Genomic DNA, 23,224 nt, shown 5'->3' on the forward strand with positions numbered 1-23,224 from the left:
GTAACTCTGCCTCTTAAATACACCCTCCCCACTCCCCATTTGCTGCATCTTCTGGGGCCGTTTGGCTGGATGAGCCTGCCATCAGGATGCTGTGGGCTGGGCTTTGGGAAACCCACATGGGCCTTATCTGGACTTCCCGGCTAGCCCTCCCTTCCACACTCCAAGCCAACAGCACCAACACAGTCAAGGCCTCAGCCCTGACTTCCATCTTCAGGGGGACAGAGCCAGCGTTCCAGCCAGGTTCTGAGGGAGAGGGGGTTGCTGACCAGGGGGTTTTGCGGGGAGGACCAAGGATTTTGTCTCTACCACAGCCCTAAAAGGCGCCTTAGGAGGGATGGAGGGTGAGGGCGGGCTGGGGGCAAGGGGCGGCCAAAGGCATTTGTGGGAGGGAGGAAGGAGGGGCCACACCTACAGACAGGGAGGAGTAGGAACCAGGGAACTCAGCCAGCTGAGGGGATCAAATTCCTCTGCGGTGAACTCTGAGATAGGAGCTTGTGGGCACGGAGGCCTGAGGAGGGAGAGAAGCGAAGACCCAGCCACTCCACCTACCCACAGCCCAGTCCCGCAGGCAGCAGAGCCAGCAGGAGCCACCTCCCCCGGGGCCCACACCTGCCTGTCCCTCCTGGGTCCTCAGTGCCTGCCGGGAAGGAAAGCCAGAGAGAAAAAGGAGACAATGGAGCCAGACAGGACTCAGATAAAGCTTGATCCCAGGTGAGTAAGGGAGACAAGCCCCGAGCCAGGAGCCAGTTGCTAAGCAGCAGGGACCCCTCTCACTCTGACCTGTCCCTACCTCCCTCTCAGGGCCCTTTGGCTCCCAGCACACAGAATGACACAGGACTAATAATGGTCTGGCCATCCCACAAGGTCCTCAGGGACACTGTGGGGTAGGGCGAGTGTATGACCCTTCAGAGCCTTGGCTTTGGCCCCCAACCAGGGAGAGAAAGACCCCAGAGGTGGGGGCAATGGGGGGCATGCACAGAGCCCTGACCAGCTGGAGATCCATTCCTGGTACTAAGGGTCCACTCTTTCTCTGGGACCCTGCTCTTTCTCCCTAGCCAACCTCTGGGCTTCTGCCCCGATGGAAGTGGAGAAAATGGACTATGGGCTTTTTGAGCACTGCAGCCAGACCTACCCATGGCCTAGGTGGCAGCCTGCCTTACACAGTGACCCTGGCCAATTCTCCATTCCCTCTAAGAGTCAGGGCCTTGAGGGGAGATGGACAAGCTCCCTGAACCCAGGAGTATTTGAGGGAATGTCAGGTTGCTGGTGTCCCTTCTGCTACCCTCCCCGTCCCCAGGTCCCCATATTCTGAACACAGGCTGGTGTCTCTCCAGGTACACGGCAGATCTTCTGGAGCTACTGAAAACCAATTACAGCATTCCCTCTGCCTGCTTCTCTCACCCTCCCACAGCAGCCCAACTTCTGAGAGGTGAGTCAGGGACCCTCTGTAGAGGGAACTGAAAGGAGGGAAAAAATGAACATCCCGGGGGAAGTCAGAAGAGCTGAGAGAGGCTGAGGAGAGGTGGTCTGAGCTGGCCAGCCTGGAGGGCCTGGGAGGATGACTGGCCCAGTGTCTGTCTATCATGGTAAAAACCTGGGAGAAGAACAACTCCTGGAGGAGACAAAAGGCCAAAAGAGAGGCACGACAACATGGCCCACAGACAAACCTGCATGTTGGGCCTCCCCAGTTCAAATTGGGGACAGTGGTCTGGAGCATTTTTCAGACCCCAGGGCCACCCAGGGACTCAAGCTGGTGCCCAGAGCCCCATAGAATCCCCTTGAGGTCTGCACAACATCCTCCTCAGGAGAGGGTCTGTACAATTCTAGTGGGGTGGTTATTATGAATAACGTTCTGAAAACTTAGGTGAACCTGTAAAAGTATTCCGACAGTGTTGGCCAACTGGATCCTATTACTGAATTGCTTTTGAAAGTGAAAGGCAGATGATGGGACTCTGTTTATTCCTTGGACACCTAAAACATGACAATCAAATGACCCTAGAATCTTGAAAGCAAATTTTATTTGGTTTCCCTACTGCATGACTAACTACCTCTTAGGCATTGATGAATAGGAGTCTGTGTCTCTACGGTATCCTTAATGCCTTTCCCAGCCTCCTTCCTGACATCTACCTCAAGGAGTAGACTCTTCCTGAACAGCAGGATGTGGTCAGTGTGAACTAGGAGGCAGACATGGGCATGTCCTCGGACAGTGTTCAACCTCGTTTCAGATGTTTTGAACCAGAGTGAATACCAACTGCCAGAGGGTGTCCAGAGAGGCCTTGTAGCTGCTCTGTGGCTCATGCCAGTAGGCGGATGCTACGTCCAGCTTCAGGACCTCTTGTTCAGAGAGTGCAGATGGTGGTACAAGTGACAACACACCAGTGTTGTCAACCAGAGGCAATTTTGTCCCACTGGAGACTTTTGACAATGTCTGGAGGCAGTTTCAGTTGCCACAGCTAGAGGGTGCTACCGGCATCTAGTGGGTAGAGGTCAGGGATGTTGCCCTGGAAACAAAGGAAAGTCCCCACAACAAGGAATTATCTGGGCCAATGTGTCAATAGTGCTGAGATTGGGAAATCCTTCCTTACACAATGAAAATGGATCTCACATTGCTTTGCTACAAAATGTGCAAATAGAAGCACCAAGGATGTTCAAAGCAGGGAGATAATTCTGAGTCTGGTAGCCTGGAGAGCTGCCTCGTTCCCAAGTGGAACTGTTGGAGTGGGTAGCAGTTGGAAAGTGGAGAGCTGGTGGTGGGCACTGCTGGGGTTGGGGTGGAGATAGAATGAGCAGGCAGGTTCTCCAGACACTGAGGAGCTGGATCTGGCAAGATTCAAGGTTACTGGTGGGGAAGCAGGGGACAATTGAGAGGGCTGGGCAGGTAAGGTGGGGCCTGATGAGTGTCAGGCAGAGGAGTTGTACTTTATCCTGCAGACAGAAGGAGTGGACAAGGGCTCTGAGATTGGGAGGGGCTGGATAGTGTTTCAGGATCATTAATCAGCAATCAAGTTAGACTTTGGGGAAGAAGAGCCTTGAGAATCAGGGGTATAAATTGGAGGTTATTGCCCCAGCCCAGCAGGAAGGGCAAAACCTGAGCCAGATCAGTGTCAGGGAAAGGAAGGGAAGATTGGAAAATACAGGCAATCCAAAGAAAGAGCAGGCAATCTGGTAAATATTTAGACAAGGTAAGTGAAGGAAAAAGAAACTCTAATGATGACTCTGAGAATCTGGACAGTGGTGATGACACTGACAGAAATAGGAGAGTCAGGAAGAGGTGCCCATTGGAGGATGTGGTGAAACCCCTTCCTCCTTCATTTATAAACTCTGTTATTCCTTAAATTAAATGCCATTTAAGAAAGAACTATTCTGGAAGAACTATTGAAACTTTCAATACTCTGTTTTTGAAATGCCTGTGATATGATTGCAATTATAATCCCTACACGATTATTTTTTTAATGGACTGATCCAAACATTTATTTGTGGGAGTGAAGGGCCAAGAAAAGCCAAGACAATTTTGATAAAGAGTAAGGAAGATATTAAGGGTTATATATCAAGACTAGAGTAATTAAAGCAAAAATGTAATAACTGCAACCACACAACTCAGATTGGGAATTGAATCCACTGTCTTTTTTTTTTTTTTTTTCCTTTAAAAAAATTTTATTTATTTATTTATTTATTTTTGGCCGCACTGAGCGGCATGTCACATCTTAGTTTCCCGACCAGAGGTCAAACCTGTGCACCCTGCAGTGGAAGCGAGGACTCTTAACCACTGGACCTCCAGGGAAGTTCCCCACTGTCTTTTCATTGAAATCACACACCTGGTCTCAGGACTTACTGAAGCCCAGGTTCTTTATGCTTCCGCACAGAAGAAATTCAGTGAAAGGCAAAGTGATAGGTAAGAAGTAGATTTATTTACAGAGATACACACTCCATAGACAGAGTGTGACACATCTCAGAAGGCGAGAGGCCCTGAAATACGGGGTGATTAGTTTTTATGGGCTGGGTAATTTCATAGGCTAACTAGTGGGAGGATTATTCCAACTATTTTGGGGAAGGGGCGGAGATTTCCAGGAACTGGGGCACTGCTCATTTTTTGTCCTTTTATGGTTGACCTCCGAACTGTCATAGCACCTGTGGGTGTGTCATTTAGCATATGCTAATATATTACAATCTGTGTATAATGAGGCTCAAGGTCCACTGGAAGTTGAATCTTCCACCATCTTGGACCTAGTTGTTTCTAACCAGTTTATGTCGCATCCTCAAGAGCTATGGTTTTTAGAGGTTGTGCCCTGCCCCCTTCCCTCCTGTTTCACAAGGGGCCTGACAAGCAGAAAAATGAAATAAAATAGAAGGTCTAGAAATAGACCCATGGCCACTTGGGGACTTGCTATATGAAAGGATGGTATACACATCAGTGGGACAGGATGGACTCTTTGAGGAGTGATGCTGGACAATTGCCTGTCCCTATGGCAAGTAAATAAACATGAAAATAACTCCAGTGTAGCTTTAATCCAGATAGATTAAGTACCTAAATGTAAATGCAAACATTTTTACAAAAGAAAATATGGAAAGATATCCTTATGGTTGGAAGTAGAGAATAATTTCTAAAATAAAACACAAGAAAGCACAAATGATCTTGAAGATTGACTACATAAAGCAAACAAAATTCTGTACAACTAAAAACACTATAAACAATGTTAAAAGCCAAACCAAAGACTGGGAGAAGATATTTTCAAGCCTTATAACCAACAAAGGATGATTAGTCAGTATAAGAAAAATTACCCAATAAAAATCAGGTAAACTCTTAGATAGCCTCAACCACGAGAGGGCAGACAGCAGAAGCAAGAAAAACTACAGTCTTGCAGCCTGTGGAACAGAAACCACATTTACAGAAAGATAGACAAGATGAAAAGGCAGAGGGCTATATACCAGATGAAGGAACAAGAAAAAACCCCAGAAAAACAACTAAATGAAGTGGAGATAGGCAACCTTCCAGAAAAAGAATTCAGAATAATGATAGTGAAGATGATCCAGGACCTTGGAATAAGAATGGAGGCAAAGATTGAGAAGATGCAAGAAATGATTAACAAAGACCTAGGAGAATTAAAGAACAAACAAACAGAGATAAACAATACAATAACTGAAATGAAAACTACACTAGAAGGAATCAATAGTAGAATAACTGAGGCAGGAGAACGGATAAGTGACCTGGAAGACAGAATGGTGGAATTCACTGCTGCGGAACAGACTAAAGAAAAAAGAATGAAAAGAAATGAAGACAGCCTAAGAGACCTCTGGGACAACATTAAATGCAACAACATTCGCATTATAGGGGTCCCACAAGGAGAAGAGAGAGAGAAAGGACCAGAGAAAATATTTGAAGAGATTATAGTCGAAAACTTCCCTAACATGGGAAAGGAAATAGCCACCCAAGTCCAGGAAGCGCAGAGAGTCCCATACAGGATAAACCCAAGGAGAAGCACGCCAAGACACATAGTAATCAAAGTGGCAAAAATTAAAGACAAAGAAAAATTATTGAAAGCAGCAAGGGAAAAACGACAAATAACATACAAGGGAACTCCCATAAGGTTAACAGCTGATTTCTCAGCAGAAACTCTACAAGCCAGAAGGGAGTGGCATGATATACTTAAAGTGATGAAAGGGAAGAACCTACAACCAAGATTACTCTACCCGGCAAGGATCTCATTTAGATTTGATGGAGAAATCAAAAGCTTTACAGACAAGCAAAAGCTAAGAGAATTCAGCACCACCAAACCAGCTCTACAACAAATGTTAAAGGAACTTCTCTAAGTGGGAAACACAAGAGAAGAAAAGGACCTACAAAAACAAACCAAAACAATTAAGAAAATGGTCATAGGAACATACATATCGATAATTACCTTAAACGTGAATGGATTAAATGCTCCAGCCAAAAGACACAGGCTTGCTGAATGGATACAAAAACAAGACCCATATATATGCTGTCTACAAGAGACCCACTTTAGACCTAGGGACACATACAGACTGAAAGTGAGGGGATGGAAAAAGATATTCCATGCAAATGGAAATCAAAAGAAAGTTGGAGTAGCTATACTCATATCAGATAAAATAGACTTTAAAATAAAGAATGTTACAAGAGACAAGAAAGGACACTACATAATGACCAAGGGATCAATCCAAGAAGAAGATATAACAATTATAAATATATATGCACCCAACATAGGAGCACCTCAATACATAAGGCAACTGCTAACAGCTCTAAAAGAGGAAATTGACAGCAACACAATAATAGTGGGGGACTTTAACACCTTACTTACACCAATGGACAGATCATCCAAAATGAAAATAAATAAGGAAACAGAAGCTTTAAATGACACAATAGACCAGATAGATTTAATTGATATTTATAGGACATTCCATCCAAAAACAGCAGATTACACGTTCTTCTCAAGTGCGCACGGAACATTCTCCAGGATAGATCACATCTTGGGTCACAAATCAAGCCTCAGTAAATTTAAGAAAATTGAAATCATATCAAGCATCTTTTCTGACCACAACGCTATGAGATTAGAAATGAATTACAGGGGAAAAAACGTAAAAAACACAAACACATGGAGGCTAAACAATACGTTACTAAATAACCAAGAGATCACTGAGAAATCAAAGAGGAAATCAAAAAATACCTAGAGACAAATGACAATGAAAACACGACAATCGAAAACCTATGGGATGCAGCAAAAGCAGTTCTAAGAGGGAAGTTTATAGCTATACAAGCCTACCTAAAGAAACAAGAAAAATCTCAAGTAAACAATCTAACCTTACACCTAAAGAAACTAGAGAAAGAAGATCAAACAAAACCCAAAGTTAGCAGAAGGAAAGAAATCATAAAGATCAGAGCGGAAATAAATGAAATAGAAACAAAGAAAACAATAGCAAAGATCAATAAAACTAAAAGCTGGTTCTTTGAGAAGATAAACAAAATTGATAAGCCATTAGCCAGACTCATCAAGAAAAAGAGGGAGAGGACTCAAATCAATAAAATCAGAAATGAAAAAGGAGAAGTTACAACAGACACCGCAGAAATACAAAGCATCCTAAGAGACTACTACAAGCAACTCTATGCCAATAAAATGGACAACCTGGAAGAAATGGACAAATTCTTAGAAAGGTATAACCTTCCAAGACTGAACCAGGAAGAAGCAGAAAATATGAACAGACCAATCACAAGTAATGAAATTGAAACTGTGATTAAAAATCTTCCAACAAACAAAAGTCCAGGACCAGATGGCTTCACAGGTGAATTCTATCAAACATTTAGAGAAGAGCTAACACCTATCCTTCTCAAACTCTTCCAAAAAATTGCAGAGGAAGGAACACTCCCAAACTCATTCTATGAGGCCACCATCACCCTGATACCAAAACCAGACAAAGACACCACAAAAAAAGAAAATTACAGACCAATATCACTGATGAATATAGATGCAAAAATCCTCAACAAAATACTAGCAAACAGAATCCAACAACACATTAAAAGGATCATACACCACGATCAAGTGGGATTTATCCCAGGGATGCAAGGATTCTTCAATATACGCAAATCAATCAATGTGATACACCATATTAACAAATTGAAGAATAAAAACCATATGATCATCTCAATAGATGCAGAAAAAGCTTTTGACAAAATTCAACACCCATTTATGATAAAAACTCTCCAGAAAGTGGGCATAGAGGGAACCTACCTCAACATAATAAAGGCCATATATGACAAACCCACAGCAAACATCATTCTCAATGGTGAAAAACTGAAAGCATTTCCTCTAAGATCAGGAACAAGACAAGGATGTCCACTCTCACCACTATTATTCAACATAGTTCTGGAAGTCCTAGCCACGGCAATCAGAGAAGAAAAAGAAATAAAAGGAATACAAATTGGAAAAGAAGAAGTAAAACTGTCACTGTTTGCAGATGACATGATACTATACATAGAGAATCCTAAAACTGCCACCAGAAAACTGCTAGAGCTAATTAATGAATATGGTAAAGTTGCAGGATACAAAATTAATGCACAGAAATCTCTTGCATTCCTATACACTAATGATGAAAAATCTGAAAGAGAAATTATGGAAACACTCCCATTTACCATTGCAACAAAAAGAATAAAATACCTAGGAATAAATCTACCTAGGGAGACAGAAGACCTGTATGCAGAAAACTATAAGACACTGATGAAAGAAATTAAAGATGATACCAACAGATGGAGAGATATACCATGTTCTTGGATTGGAAGAATCAACATTGTGAAAATGACTATACTACCCAAAGCAATCTACAGATTCAATGCAATCCCTATCAAATTACCAATGGCATTTTTTACGGAGTTAGAACAAATCATCTTAAAATTTGTATGGAGACACAAAAGACCCCGAATAGCCAAAGCAGTCTTGAGGGAAAAAAACGGAGCTGGAGGAATCAGACTCCCTGACTTCAGACTATACTACAAAGCTACAGTAATCAAGACAATATGGTACTGGCACAAAAACAGAAACATAGATCAATGGAACAAGATAGAAAGCCCAGAGATAAACCCACGCACCTATGGTCAACTAATCTATGACAAAGGAGGCAAAGATATACAATGGAGAAAAGACAGTCTCTTCAACAAGTGGTGCTGGGAAAACTGGACAGCTACATGTAAAAGGATGAAATTAGAATACTCCTTAACACCACACACAAAAATAAACTCAAAATGGGTTCGAGACCTAAATGTAAGACTGGACACTATAAAGCTCTTAGAGGAAAACATAGGAAGAACACTCTTTGACATAAATCACAGCAAGATCTTTTTTGATCCACCTCCTAGAGTAATGGAAATAAAAACAAAAATAAACAAATGGGACCTAATGAAACTTCAAAGCTTTTGCACAGCAAAGGAAACCATAAATAAGACGAAAAGACAACCCTCAGAATGGGAGAAAATATTTGCAAACGAATCAACGGACAAAGAATTAATCTCCAAAATATATAAACAGCTCATTCAGCTCAATATTAAAGAAACAAACACCCCAATCCAAAAATGGGCAGAAGACCTAAATAGACATTTCTCCAAAGAAGACATACAGACGGCCACGAAGCACATGAAAAGATGCTCAACATCACTAATTATTAGAGAAATGCAAATCCAAACTACAATGAGGTATCACCTCACACCAGTTAGAATGGGCATCATCAGAAAATCTACAAACAACAAATGCTGGAGATGGTGTGGAGAAAAGGGAACCCTCTTGCACTGTTGGTGGGAATGTAAATTGATACAGCCACTATGGAGAACAATATGGAAGTTCCTTAAAAAACTAAAAATAGAATTACCATATGACCCAGCAATCCCACTACTGGGCATATACCCAGAGAAAACCGTAATTCAAAAAGACACATGCACCCGAATGTTCATTGCAGCACTATTTACAATAGCCAGGTCATGGAAGCAACCTAAATGCCCATCAACAAATGAATGGATAAAGAAGATGTGGTACATATATACAATGGAATATTACTCAGCCATAAAAAGGAACGAAATTGAGTCATTTGTTGAGACGTGGATGGATCTAGAGACTGTCATACAGAGTGAAGTAAGTCAGAAAGAGAAAAACAAATATTGTATATTAACGCATGTATGTGGAACCTAGAAAAATGGTACAGATGAGCCGGTTTGCAGGGCAGAAGTTGAGACACAGATGTAGAGAACAGACATATGGACACCAAGGGGGGAAAACTGCAGTGGGGTGGGGATGGTGGTGTGCTGAATTGGGCGATTGGGATTGACATGTATACACTGATGTGTATAAAATTGATGACTAATAAGAACCTGCAGTATTAAAAAAAAAAATCAGGTAAAATAGATGGTCATACAATTCATACTAGAAGAGGAAACCCAAATGGCCAACAAAGGTACAAAAAGATTATCTGTTTTGTTAGGAATTAGGGAACCTCAAGTTAAACAATGAAATAACATTTCACTACTCTCTCAAAGATGAAAATTAAAAGTCCGATAATCCCAAGTGATGGTGAATTTAAGGTGAACTGTCAACTCTCATAGACTGCTGGTGGGAGTACAAATTGGTATAACCATTTTGAAGAATAATTAGATACCTTTAACACTGAAGATTCTCATCTCCTACAACCCAGCAATTCTAATTCTAAGTGTTTGAATAGAGGAACTCTCCTATACATGCCAAGGAGACACATTTAAGAATGCTTATGGTAGCATTTGTTTGTCACAATGAAAATAACAACAACCATGAAAACAATGTTGAGTGGAAAAGCATTTCACAGGTTAATACCATTTATATAGATTTTTTTTCATGCAAAGCAATATAATATGTTGAGTATGTACATATATTGTAAAAAATTAAAACATACAGGAAAAGTTACACCTCAACTTCAGAATAGTGGTTAGCCCTGGGAGGTGAGGTAGGGAAGGGAAAAGGATCCAGGAGGTATATACAGGGGCCTTCAAGTACATCTGTAATGTTTTATTTTTCTAAGAATAACTTTTGATGCAAAGTTGGCAATATCACAACACTCTTTAAAATGGATTATGGATATATTAATGTTTTCTCTATTACTATATTTATTTTTTAAATCTTTATAATTTTAAAAATAATTATAAAAATAATTTTCGACAGTCTGTGATGAAATGTTAGATGAAAAAAAACAGAATGCAAAATTTTACAGTATGATTGCAGTAATACAATATGTATGAACTTTAACCAGGATGCTTTTTTAAAGCTAGTTTTTACTAAGCAAATACTACATTCCATGCTAAGAAGTTTAATTGGAGGGTAAATGACCTGCCCAAGATTATAGAGCAAGGAGTAAATGGAATTTTACTTTGAGCTCAGAGCCTACGCTCTTAACTTCCATGGAAATACATTATGCAAAAATGAAAATAATTTTTGCTTAGGAACTAGCTAGGATTATGGTGATACTCTTTTTTCAAAGTTTTAATGTTCTTATATTGTTTTCATTATTTAAAAAAGTAATCTTCACTGTTACAGATACAGTGGGAAATTTGCTAGTTGCTAAAGGTATAATTGTATTCAAACAGGTGAGTTAGACAAGCATTTCCCAAAACGTGTTCCTTGGAATACTAATCCCAAGGAGTGCTCCATGAAAACAGAGCCTGTAGAAAAATAAGTTTTGCAAAAGCTATATTCTGTAACCTCCTTTTGGAAATTAACAATTAAATCAGATTTAAAACTTGGTATACTCCACAGGAAAGAAACATGTTTAACCTTGTTTAAAGTGTTTCCAAAGATCCTGGAGCCACTGGATACTTTTGTTCCATAATATCTATTAAGATGCAGAAAAAAAAAGATAGAGGACAATCTTCCAAGAAGATAAATGAATTTGAGGTAGAGTAGTGGTGTCGGGCTATGTATGCTAAGGAAGTTCTCTCTCTCATAGCTTTTGCGCTATGGAAGTGGATTCAAGAGCCGGTAGATGCTGCAAGTATGAGAAAGAATAGAGCACCAAAGCCAGCAGATACAAGAAACTGCAAAAGCACTTCCATATTGAACAGTTGGAATATGCCTCACATCCACCTTCATCAACTTAAGCAACCTTTAGGGCTGCATTTGATTGTTTATATCACTCCACATTTCCTTCCATAGCTATGTGAACACACACCAAGAGTCAGCATGTGTAATGGTGAAGAGAATGGACTTAGGGTCAGGAACCCCTGGGTTTAAATCCCAGCTCCGTCACTTCCAGGTTGTGTGACCATGGGTGAGGTGCTCAACTCTCTAAGCCTAGTTTCCTGAAAAAAAACCTATAAAATGGAGATGACAATAAGAATTCTCATGGGGTCATTTCTTTCATTCAACAAATAGTCACAGTTACTGTTCCATGCACTTGGAGATAGAACAGAAAACAAGCCTGACAAAATCCCTGCCTTCACAGAGTTTATACTACCATCACTCCGATGGGGATAGACAATAAACAAGTAAATAAATATGTAAATAACCTAACTGTGGGGGGCAGCTTGAGGGAGAGGAGGTAACACCACACTGGACGCTCAAGGGAGGCTGGCTGAGGAGGGGGATTTGAGCAGAGAGCTCAGTGACAGGAAGGAGCCCGCCACAGGGAGCTCGGGGAGAAAAGACGAACAGACAGAAGCCAAGTACCATAAAGTTCTGGAGGTGGAAACAGCTCAGGTGGTTGTTGGGAGGCTGAGGAGTGGTAGGGAAATCCTAAACCTCAATGAACAGAAGAGGCGAGAGGCAGCGATTGAGTTTGGAGAACGCAGGGTGCAGGAGAGGATGAGGAATCAGTAGAGGAGACCTAGGGTAAGAGAGCAGGAGAGGAACCAGGAGAACTGTGGTTCTGGGGGTCAAGGGGAGGGAGATTTTCAAGGAGGGGGAACAGTCAAGGACAGTGAACACTTGCTGGCTTCTGGAAGGGCTGTTTCCACTCTCAGCTCTCAGTGAGCTGAGGAGGACAAGAGTCAAGTAGTGGGTGGGGGAATCCCACAAGGAGAGGCCTGCAGCGGTATGCCCCTTCCCAACAGTGGACGTTGGTTTTTAGAAATCTACTGAATTAATTTTGGTTTCTGCCTATCTGGACTTTATATTTTGTCTGTATTTTTTTTAACTAAACATTTCTATTGTAAAAATAATTCAATAAAGTCAATACGAAAATAGAGAAAAGTGAAAAGAGGAAAAGTCATGTATGGTCCCACCACTCAAGACCAGCACTGCAAATATCGTAGTATAAGTTCTGTTTTCTATGCTTTTATTTAACATTAGTGGAAATCATACCATACTACAATTTTATGTCCTGTTTTTATAAGCATGACATCATATCAATTTTTTCACGTCATTCTATGTTTGGCAAAGTATGTGTTTAAAAAAAAACTTTTTTGTTATAAGATATGTATTCATTATAGAATAATTGGAAAAGAAAGAAGACAAAAACCACCTACAGTATCATCACTCAAAGACAGCATTGTTAATTAATTTCTAGGCAATGATTTTTTAATGTTTTTATTTTATCAAAGTAACACATGAACATGTGTCAAAAATTTAAATAGTACAAAAAGGCTACTAAAGAAAATCAACTATCCCCTGCCCTATTTATTCTCATTTCTTTTTTCTTTTAAAAAAATTCTTTTTGGCCATGCCACACGGCATGCAGGATCTTAGTTCCCTGACCAGGGATCAAACCCGCACCCTCTGCAGTGGAAGCACAGAGTCTTAACCACTGGACCGCCAGGGAAGTCCTCTCGTTTCTAATCTTCATCCTCCTTTTTTAGCTGATGATTATTCTGATAGTTACCTTCAAATTACCATTATTTCCTGTGGTATCAATTTTGGACATTATCTGTAGCTGCCTCTATAATACATGAAAATTTAATTCACTTAGCACCAAACTTCTTCCACTCTTTCCACATAGTTACGTCAATATTTTTAGTTGGTTATCTGTATAGCTGTATATACTACACCTATATTTTATTTCTTATTCTGCCAACTATGGACAGTACTTCTTCACTTTCCATTTTATATGATAGAGATATTAGGGCCCCACTCTTTCCATCAACTCTTTTCTACCTTTCTCTCCCCAGTCAAATCCTTTAAACATGGTTATAATTTTACTGTGCTACTTATTTTTATTTTTTATTTTTATTTATTTATTGGCCACACCACGCAGCTTGCAGGATCTTAGTTCCCCTACCAGGGACTGAACCCGGGCCGCTGGCAGTGAAAGTACCAGGTCCTAACCACTGGGATGCCAGGGAAATTCCCTTTGCTAATTTTGCATTCTGCTTTTCACATAAAGATTTGTTTGTTTTAGTCATAAATTACATACAGTAAAGGGCAATGATTTTTATTATTATTTTATTATTTTTGGCTGCACTGGGTCTTCGTTGCTGCGCGCGGGCTTTCTCTAGTTGCGGTGAGCGGGGGCTACTCTTCGTTGCGGTGCGCGGGCTTCTCATTGCGGTGGCTTCTCTTGTTGCGGAGCACCGGCTCTAGGCGCGCGGGCCTCAGTAGTTTGGCTTGCAGGCTCTAGATCGCAGGCTCAGTAGTTGTGGCGCACGGGCTTAGTTGCTCCGCGGCATGTGGGATCTTCCTGGACCAGAGATCGAACCAGTGTCCCCCGATTTGGCAGGCGGATTCTTAACCACTGCACCACCAGGGAAGCCCATATCTGTATTCTTGTTGAAGAACATGTGGACTGTTTCCAGTTTTGGCCATTATGAACATTGCTGCTCTGAACATTCTTTTGGTGATTAAGGCACTCATTTCTATTAAATATGTTTCCATGAGTGGAATTTTTGTGTCACAGGGTAGGTGTATGTTAAGCTTTGATAGATACTACCAAACTGTTTTCCAAAGTGGTGGCACCACTCCCAATAGCAATGTGTGAGAGTTCCAATTGTTCCTCATCCTCACCAGCACTTAGAATCATCAGTCAAAGGATGATTATAATTAAAAGCAATTCTAGCCATTTTGGTGGGTATATAATGGCACCTCACGTTTGTATTTCCCCAGTGACTGTTAATATTTAGCACCTTTTTATGCTTCTTGAACATTTGGATATCTTCTTTCGAAAAGTTACTGTTTAGGTCTTTTTCACTTCTAAAAATTGTGTTCTTTTTCTTGCTGATAGTAATTCTTTATATATTATGGATACGAGTCTTTTGTTGGGTATTTGTATTGCAAATATATTCTCTCCATCTGAGCATGCCCTTTCATTGTCTTAATGGTTTTCTTTGTCAAATGGAAATTCTTAATTTTAAGGAAGTCCAGTTTATCAATTTTTTTTCTTTATGATTAATGCTTTTGTGTCCTATTTTAAAAGGATCTTTGCCTATCTCAATGTCATTAAGGTATACTTCTCTGTTTTCTTCTAAAAACTTTATTGTTTTAACTTTCACATTTAAGTATTTTTGTATGATGTGAGGGAGGGGTCAGTGTTCTTTTTTATCACTTTGCATATTAAACGAGACGCAATTAACCCAGCACTTTCTCGAAAAGAATCCTTTCTCCCTGAATTGTAGAGAAGCCTTTGTCATAAATCAGATGACCATAAATGTGTGGATCTGTTAATAAGTTTTTCTGTTTTTTAAAACAGTGTTAACACATTTTTTTAAATATTAGGACATAGTCTTTGCAAAGATTTTTTTATGGTATGCACAAATTTTTCATGCCTGCATAATATTCTATTGAGTATTTTACATAATAATTTCAGTATTGTTGGACATTTAAGTTTTTTAAAATTTAGGGCTATTAATAATATTATAAACATTATCTTTAAATAAAACAAAAAATAATATATTACTGTTATTTTGCAAAAAATAATATATTACTGTTATTTTGCTCTTCTCTGACTGCTAGGCAGGTTGACTATTTTCCCACTTCCTGAACTGTGTTAGTATCATTTTCCCATTTGCAAGAGCCTTCTGTTTTTGTTATTTTCTTTACGTAATAAAAATCTTAAACTTGTGTACACATTTATTAAAAATGCTTTCCCCCAGTCTGTTTGCTGCCTATATATTTTTTTAACATTCAGAAGTTTAAACTCTTTATGTCAAATTTGACCATCGTTCTCTTTGTGATTTCTTGGATTACACCTAAGCTTAAGTAGGTCTTTCTTCTCCAAAGTCTTGATGCAGATACAATTCTCTCTTTTTTTTTCCTTCTCTCAATTTTCCCTGTTTGATTTTTAAAGGTTTATCTCTTTAATCTATCTGGAATTATTTTGATATATGTGTATCTCATGATAAAACAAGCATAATTGTTTTAAATCCACTTTTTTATTGTATAAGGGTAAAATTGTGTCAGCCCCCAACCCCACCCCATGATGTTTATATTTTTAAAGTTTCAAGGAAGGAAGGTAAAGTCTCTTTTTAATAAAGGACTGCAACCAGGTGTGTTTTTGGCTTTTGTTTGTTTGTTTTGTTTTGTTTTGTTTTCTTAATGTTTAAAATTTGCAGAGCCTACTGGAGTAATATCTGTAGAGGTAATTGAGAAAGAGGCAACAGAGTTAAACAGCAACAGCAATGCCAAGCCAGTAATTTGGTCACCCAGAGAGGGCTGTATCCTAATCAAGTGGAGGCGGGGTGGAGGCAGGAATGGGGAGGAGGGAAGAAAAACAGCACAGTCCTGTCTTTTGAGGCCTGTAGTAGAAAGGAAAAGCTTACTACTGACTTCAGAAGTACAACTTGGGACCTGGAATCCAAGGGCCACCTTCCCCATGGCAGGTCCTCTGGATTGATCACAGACGTAACTGTGGTCAGAGGTAAAGGGCCTATTGGATAAAGCAAACAGAAACAGAGAGAAAAACGTGTGCCCTGAAAGAAGAACAATGAGGATCAACATATTTTTTGACAAATTCGCCTTTGTCCTGGTTGCTCCTTGTGGTGCCGCCAGGTATGACTGACCCAGATGACAACTCAAGTCTTTACTGTGGTATGGTCTCCTTCCTCCCTGTTTTGGTGTCAGCAGTAATATCTCTGCCTGAGTTGCCCTCAGTCACGAAAACATAGGGCAGACCAGCCAATACCTTCCTCATACTTTACTCCCAACGTAATAAGACAGTGCCCTGGACTCTGACAGTCTTCCCCCACTTCATCTGTCATCTAGCCAGTTAAGTGGCTGAAAGGAAAGAGTCTGCCAACTAGGGAAGAGACTTAGATAAATGAGGGTCCAGGCTTAGTCACTGAGGACACAGAGCCCTTTGTTTAAAACTAATTGTTGGCATTGGTTAGAACATGTTCAGAAACAAATATTGTGACTCTATTAATGTTTTCCTGTTAGCAATGGTGAGGCCAGAGAAGCTTCACTGGTGTTTGTTGAAAAAATGTTTGTTATCCTCTGACCATTATCAGGTGAGCTTGTTTAAAATGTGGATTACTGGGTCCATCCCAGATTTGTTCCAGATCTGTTGAAACAGCATCTATGAGGATAGGGCCTGGACAGCTACTTTTTAACAACTCCTCAAATGATTTCAATAAACACTAAAGAGAGCTACTGGGCCACATTTAATGTAAGACTAAGTGTGAGGCCAACGTGTCAACGGGTCAAATGTCCTTGGAGTCTTTACTCGTACCCTTTTCTTTTGTTAAAGTCCCTTCCTATGTCCCAGTTTTGTGACATAATTTTTGAAATCAAATTTAAACAGCTCTAAAGTAAATCAAGAGTTATATTCTGCTTTAATTATAATGTTAATTGGTCCCTGTCTGCTAGCAAAACACCTGACACTGAAATAGAAAACTGAATAAGCCCTGTTGACCTCCTAATTTAGAATTTTTGCTAATTATGTACAAACTTGTTTGGTGCCTATATCCTGGTTCAGATAAGCCTTACCATACCTAGAATTATCTGGTCTAGTCTCTCATGAATGCAGAAGAATGACTAATTTCTTAGTCACATGTTGGATGCCCTAGATCTAAGAAAAAGCCCATCTTCTGCATGAGGGGGCCTAGACCAGGTAATTCTAGATATGGTAAAGCAATTTAGATGCACATGAGGAAGCCCACATCTTCTGCTCCTCAGTCCTGGTCTTCAGCTCACTGGAGTCTGCCCTCTCTTTCAACTCTAGCATTGGGCCCTGCGGAAATTTCTCTCACGGTCATCATGACCTTGCTCGCCCTGGGCTCAGTCGCCATCTTCCTGGAGGATGCTGTCTACCTATACAAGAACACTTACTGCCCCATCAAGAGGAGGACTCTGATCTGGAGCAGCTCTGCGCCCACGGTGAGGGCCCTGTAGCTGCCTTTTGGGAGGGACTGGAGGGGAGGCAGGGTCCATCTTGAGGATTCCTTTAAACTCAACAATTCAAGTTGCCTTCCTCTACCACCTTAGGGTGAGGGCTTTAGTCTGATGTCTGCAGTCAGGACCCCATGCTTGGAAGGTCAACAGGCAGTGGGATGGAGCGTTTGAAATATCTTAGAGCCACAGAAACAGCTGAAGAACCCTCTCAGCCTACCGGCAGCCTCACTCGCTACTCCCCTGCTACAATATTGCAAGCCTCCTTCTTGGACACACCAACTTCCTGTTCCTCAGAGGGTAGGAGGAAAAGAACCTTTTCCCATGGGGTCATGCTCACTCTACCCTTACATCATAGGTCTTTTTAACTCACTCCCACAGCTATTAGATAGGTCTTTGGCATGTTCCCAGGTCATAAAATGGGACTTCTCTTTCCATGTGGTGAGCTCTGTGTCTGTTTGGCGGGAAGAACAAAGCCCTTGAGGTCCTCTCCTGCCAGATGACATCTGCCTGGGCCATCTCAAGACATCAGATGCTCTAATAACATCTTAAAGATGAACTGACCTACTCCTACCCCAGTGATATAAGTTGAGATAGTCTTCAAAAGAGTCCCCTGACTCAAGGTCACTTTAACTAGTTATTTTTCCAGCTGGTCACTTTGAAGTAACGGTGCCTTGAATGTTCAGGTTTTGCTTCCTTGAGCCCTTGCTGCAAAAGGTGAGCACGAAGCCTCCTTATTTGCCCTAACCAGCTCCTTGCTCTTCTCCAAGCAGGTAGTGTCTGTGTTCTGCTGCTTTGGTCTCTGGATCCCTCGTGCCCTCATGCTCGTGGAAATGGCCATAACCTCGTGAGTGTCCTGCCCTGCCCCCAGCTGAACTGGATATCCTTCTGGGGTCCCCCACTCTGCTCTCCTCAACCCCAGGACTCCAGAGTCCGTGTCTTCTTTTATCCCCTATCCCTTCCATAAATCCGTGCAAACCAAGCGATCACAAATAGAGCCCTTGAACTTCCAGTTCATCCTCAGGCACCATTTCATTCCCACAGCCTGAAATTGCCCTCTTCCCACCCTGCCCTCTCTCTCACTTCCTCTTGGGTCACACACTCAAAACGCCTAGCCCCTACCTGATCCCCTCAGGAAGCCCCACCTCTCCCTGCCCCCTTTGCAGTCTGTTTTTCTTTGGCAGGAAGGGCTGTCCTATCAGCTGCTGCCACCTCCCCTTCTGTGTACTCTCAGGCCCACCTCTCCCCCAACTCCAGGTTTTATGCGATGTGCTTTTACCTGCTGATGCAGGTCATGGTGGAAGGCTTTGGTGGGAAGGAGGCAGTAGTAAGGACACTGAAGGACACCCCAGTGATGATCCACACAGGCCCCTGCTGCTGCTGCTGCCCCTGCTGCCCACAACTCATGCTCACCAGGTAAGGTGGGAGGGAGAGGCCGCCTGGAAGAACAGGTTAGCCTCTTCCTGCACTCTCCCAAGAGCCTCTGCTGGCTCTCTCAGCCCTGCTTCAAGCCTCATGGAATTAGGCTTTTATGGAACAAAGCCAGTGATGAAAGTGTGGGCATTCCGCAGCCAGGGTCCACACACTGGGCACCCATGCAGGGGTAAGGGGAGCAGAGGAAGGAGAACTCCTAAGTTCCCATCACTTAAGCTCACTGCCCCCTACAAGCTTTACCACACAGAGCAAACTGGATTTTGGACTATTTACTTTCCCCTTCCGTCCATTTCGGTTAACGAGGTTGGGGTCAACACTCAGTTCTTGCTCAAAGGCAGCATTCTGGTCTGAGGGTGAGTGGGAGGCAAGAAGGAGGGTTCCCAACGCTCTCAACACTCTGGCTTCTTCTGAAGTCCCCATCCATTTGACCATGTTGATGTCTATGATGGCGGAGCCCAGGAGCCCAGTGAGGGAACTGGAAGGTCTTCTTGGGATGGGTGGTTTGTGGGTCCATGTTCCTAACCCTCTTCCCACTTCAGGAAAAAGCTTCAGCTGCTGATGTTGGGCCCCTTCCAGTATGTCTTCTTCAAGATAACACTGAGCCTGGTGGGCCTGTTTCTCCTCCCTGATGGCATCTATGACCCAGCAGATGTAAGTCAGGAGTAAGGGGCAGCGGAGGCCAAGATTCATTAAATACCTTTGAGCTCTAGAAGGAATAGCTGGAGCCAATATCCCCTAATTCAGGGCCCCAAGAATGGGGTAGCCCCAGGGACAGGGTAGCTGTGGAAAAGCAGAGGCTCAGGGACTCTGACAGGGAGAGAAGAAATGGGAAGGGGCCAAGGCTTTGGGGCTTTTTTACCTTTCCCACCATGGGAGAGGGGAAATAAAAGGAGGAGAAAAGGGCTTGCTTCCTCACTGACTACTTTCTGGCCTGCCACCAGCTTTCGGAGAAGAGCACGGCTCTATGGATCAACACTTTCCTTGGCGTGTCCACCCTGTCAGCTCTGTGGACCCTGGCCATTCTTTTTCGTCAAGCCAAGCTGCACCTGGGCGAGCAGAACATAGGAGCCAAATTTGTTCTGTTCCAGGTAACTATACCCTGGGAGAGAAAAGATGGTTAATAATGAGACACAAATAATAGGGGTTAGGAGCTGAGACTAATAAAGGATAAAAGTGGGTCTGGGAATCTTCTTAAGCCTTAGGTTTCCTGTGAGATTTGGAAAAGAATCCCTGCTCTTTCCCAGTTTTTGCTTTTCTGTGCTGTAATAGTTTCCAAGGGTTGCTGTAGCAAAATATCACAAACTGGGTGGCTTAAAGCAACAGAAATGTGTTGTCTCACAGTTCTGGAGGCCAGATGTCAGCGGCCCCTGTTCCCTCTGAAAACTGTGGGGGAGAACCCTTCCTTGACTATTCCTGGCTTCCGATGGTTTGCAGCAATCCTTGGCATCCCTGGCATGTCACATGGCATTCTCTCCTCATGTGTCTGTGTCTTGTGTCTCTTTTCTTATAAGGACATCAGTCATATTGGAATAAGGAAGGACCCACCTTACTCCAGTATGACCGCATCTTAACTAATTACATCTAATTAGTTACCAAAACAATGATGCTTTTTCCAAATAAGGTCACATTCTGAGGTACTAAGGGTTAGGACACAATGCAACCCATAACACATGTATTATCAAACCTTAAATTCTTATACCTTTGCTTTTTTCTTTTCTTTACTACCCATTACTTCTAAAAACCTGCAATTCATCACCACCAGAAACATCAGCATTATCACAGCTACAACTGTGAAGTATCTATACCACATACTAGGCACTTTTCATACATTAATTACATTTAAATTCACTATAATCCTCAGAGTCATTATTATTTCTGTTTTACAAATGAGGAAACTGAGATGTTATGGGGCTTGTTCAAAGGCTCATAAGGGATGGGACTGGAATTTAAACCTAGATCTGTCTACTCCCAGACCCACATCTCTTATCACACTGCCTCTTCATCTTCACATCTTTTCTGACAATTCTCTAAAACTCACGTTTGTTTACTTTTTACACTTTCCATTCTCTAAGCCCAGAGATAACCTTTCCACCAAATGCAGTGACTTCTAGCCCAATATTGTTTCCCTTCTCATTTCATTCTTTCTGTCTCCTTGCTGGGCCCTTCTCCTATTCCCAAGGCACAATGACTCCTTTACAGTTAACAGAGTTATTTCACATAAATTCTCATTTGATCTAAGCAGGTGTTGCTTACAGGCACATAGTAGGTAGAATTGGAGGGTCCAGAGGAAGACAGAGGGCAGAAGAGCCTAAAATGGAGTAAGGGACTGAAGGGGCACAGAAAGGATCTGGGCCCCAGAAGCACTCAGGGTCAGGCTAGCGGGTAAAAGCCCTGTGATTGCCGAGCCTGCCCATGATTATTGTGGGGAAGCCTAGACAAGCCAAGTCTGCCCTGAAGAGGCTGTGCTTCAGAAAAGTGTACTCAGAGAGGGCAAGTACAAGACACATCTCAAACACAGCAGTGGGCCAGCCGGCCTCAGTGCCGGGGATGCTGAGCCCCTACCCTCACTTCTCTTTTCTCTTCTGCAGGTTCTCCTTATTCTGACTGCCCTGCAGCCATCCATCTTCTCAGTCTTGGCCAACGGTGGGCAGATTGCTTGTTCGCCTCCCTTTTCTTCTAAAATCAGGTCTCAAGGTGAGCACATAGGAGCTCCTATTCTATTCCAGGATGGGCAAGAGGGGGAGGTCAGGGAGGAGAGGAACTTAGAACAGAAGTTGGGCCAGCCAATCTCAGAATACTCAGAATGTTCTGCTCAGAATACTGAGAAAGGAACCTGCCAGAAATCTAGCAGAAGCTCTAAGCAGACTATGACCTCTCTGATCACACAGAGGAGAGCTGCAATCCCACAGCTTGAGGCCAGCCCTGATGGCCAACCCAGGAAGCCATGGGCTCAACCCTCAGCTCCAGGAAGAGCAATGGGTGTGGTTAGGAAGCGGAAGTCATGCTGATGAAACATGCAAAAGAAATGTTTAATGCTAGCCTCAAATTGCAGGAGGTAGAGGGCCAAGTTCTGGTTCTGGCTCTACTATTAACCTGCTATGTTACTTGTGACAACTTAATATCTCTAGGTCCTGGTTTGAGGATAAATTGGAGAAAGTGTTGTTCAACTCATATGCCAGGGCTGCTAGTGGTATACCACCTCTATAAGTTAGTATAATCTACATTGTATTTTGCCCCATGCTGCAGTGATGAACTGCCACCTCCTCATCCTGGAGACTTTTCTGATAACTGTGCTGACACGAATATACTACCGAAGGAAAGACGACAAGGTTGGATATGAACCTTTCTCTTCTCCAAACCTGGATTTGAACCTCAAAGCTGGAGGTGGATTGCTTGGACAATGAAAGAGACACTGCACTCATTAGATGGGCACAAGCTTTCTTTACTGTTCCTCAACCTTGACCAAATGGGGATGGATTCCATTGTCAGAGCAAGTTGGCTAATGATATACACTTGACTGTAGAGACGAATGTGAACTATGCAATAGGATGAAATTGTTTTGGATTTTGCCTGAGGAAGGTATTTTAAGTTTTATAATAAACAAACAGGATGGAGTTTGATGTTCTACAACTGGGCACATTGCCTCTGTGTGTGCCACTATTAGCCCATAAAGCTTGTATATTAAAAGGTTACTCTGAGCTTTCCCAAAACAAATGAAAGGGGGAAGAGTATGTGATAGTTTTACTGGTATAATAACAGGAATAGAACTCAGCCAGGCAAAATAGTATGAGCCCAAACTCTCGAAGAAACCAGGCTTCTGAAGAACGGATGAAAGGTGTTCTTTCCCTTACAGATGTGTCAGTAGGGCACTGATGACATTAGACCTGGGAGATCTGGATCAGCCTCCCTTTGTGGGACAATGGCTTTTTTAGTCTTCTGTACCAAGTTGCAAAAGGAATCCCAATAATACGGTCATGGAGTTATTCTGGGGAGACAAATTAAAATGCAAAAGCAAAGGAAAT

At 42.2% G+C, this 23,224-nt stretch overlaps 1 protein-coding gene across 1 annotated transcript; it reads left to right on the forward strand.

Annotated features, from left to right (window-relative positions):
• Positions 1-493: 493 nt before the first annotated feature.
• Positions 494-22,842, forward strand: SLC51A (solute carrier family 51 member A). Its single transcript, XM_061194311.1, has 9 exons — positions 494-711; positions 1,335-1,429; positions 17,602-17,756; positions 18,542-18,615; positions 19,026-19,184; positions 19,742-19,853; positions 20,144-20,290; positions 21,791-21,896; positions 22,449-22,842. The coding sequence occupies exons 1-9, from the start codon at positions 674-676 to the stop codon at positions 22,604-22,606; spliced, it is 1,044 nt and encodes a 347-aa protein (XP_061050294.1). The 5' UTR covers positions 494-673; the 3' UTR covers positions 22,607-22,842.
• The last annotated feature ends 382 nt before the right edge of the window (positions 22,843-23,224 follow it).

Source organism: Eubalaena glacialis, chromosome 6, assembly GCF_028564815.1.
Source record: "Eubalaena glacialis isolate mEubGla1 chromosome 6, mEubGla1.1.hap2.+ XY, whole genome shotgun sequence".
Lineage (NCBI taxonomy): Eukaryota > Metazoa > Chordata > Mammalia > Artiodactyla > Balaenidae > Eubalaena > Eubalaena glacialis.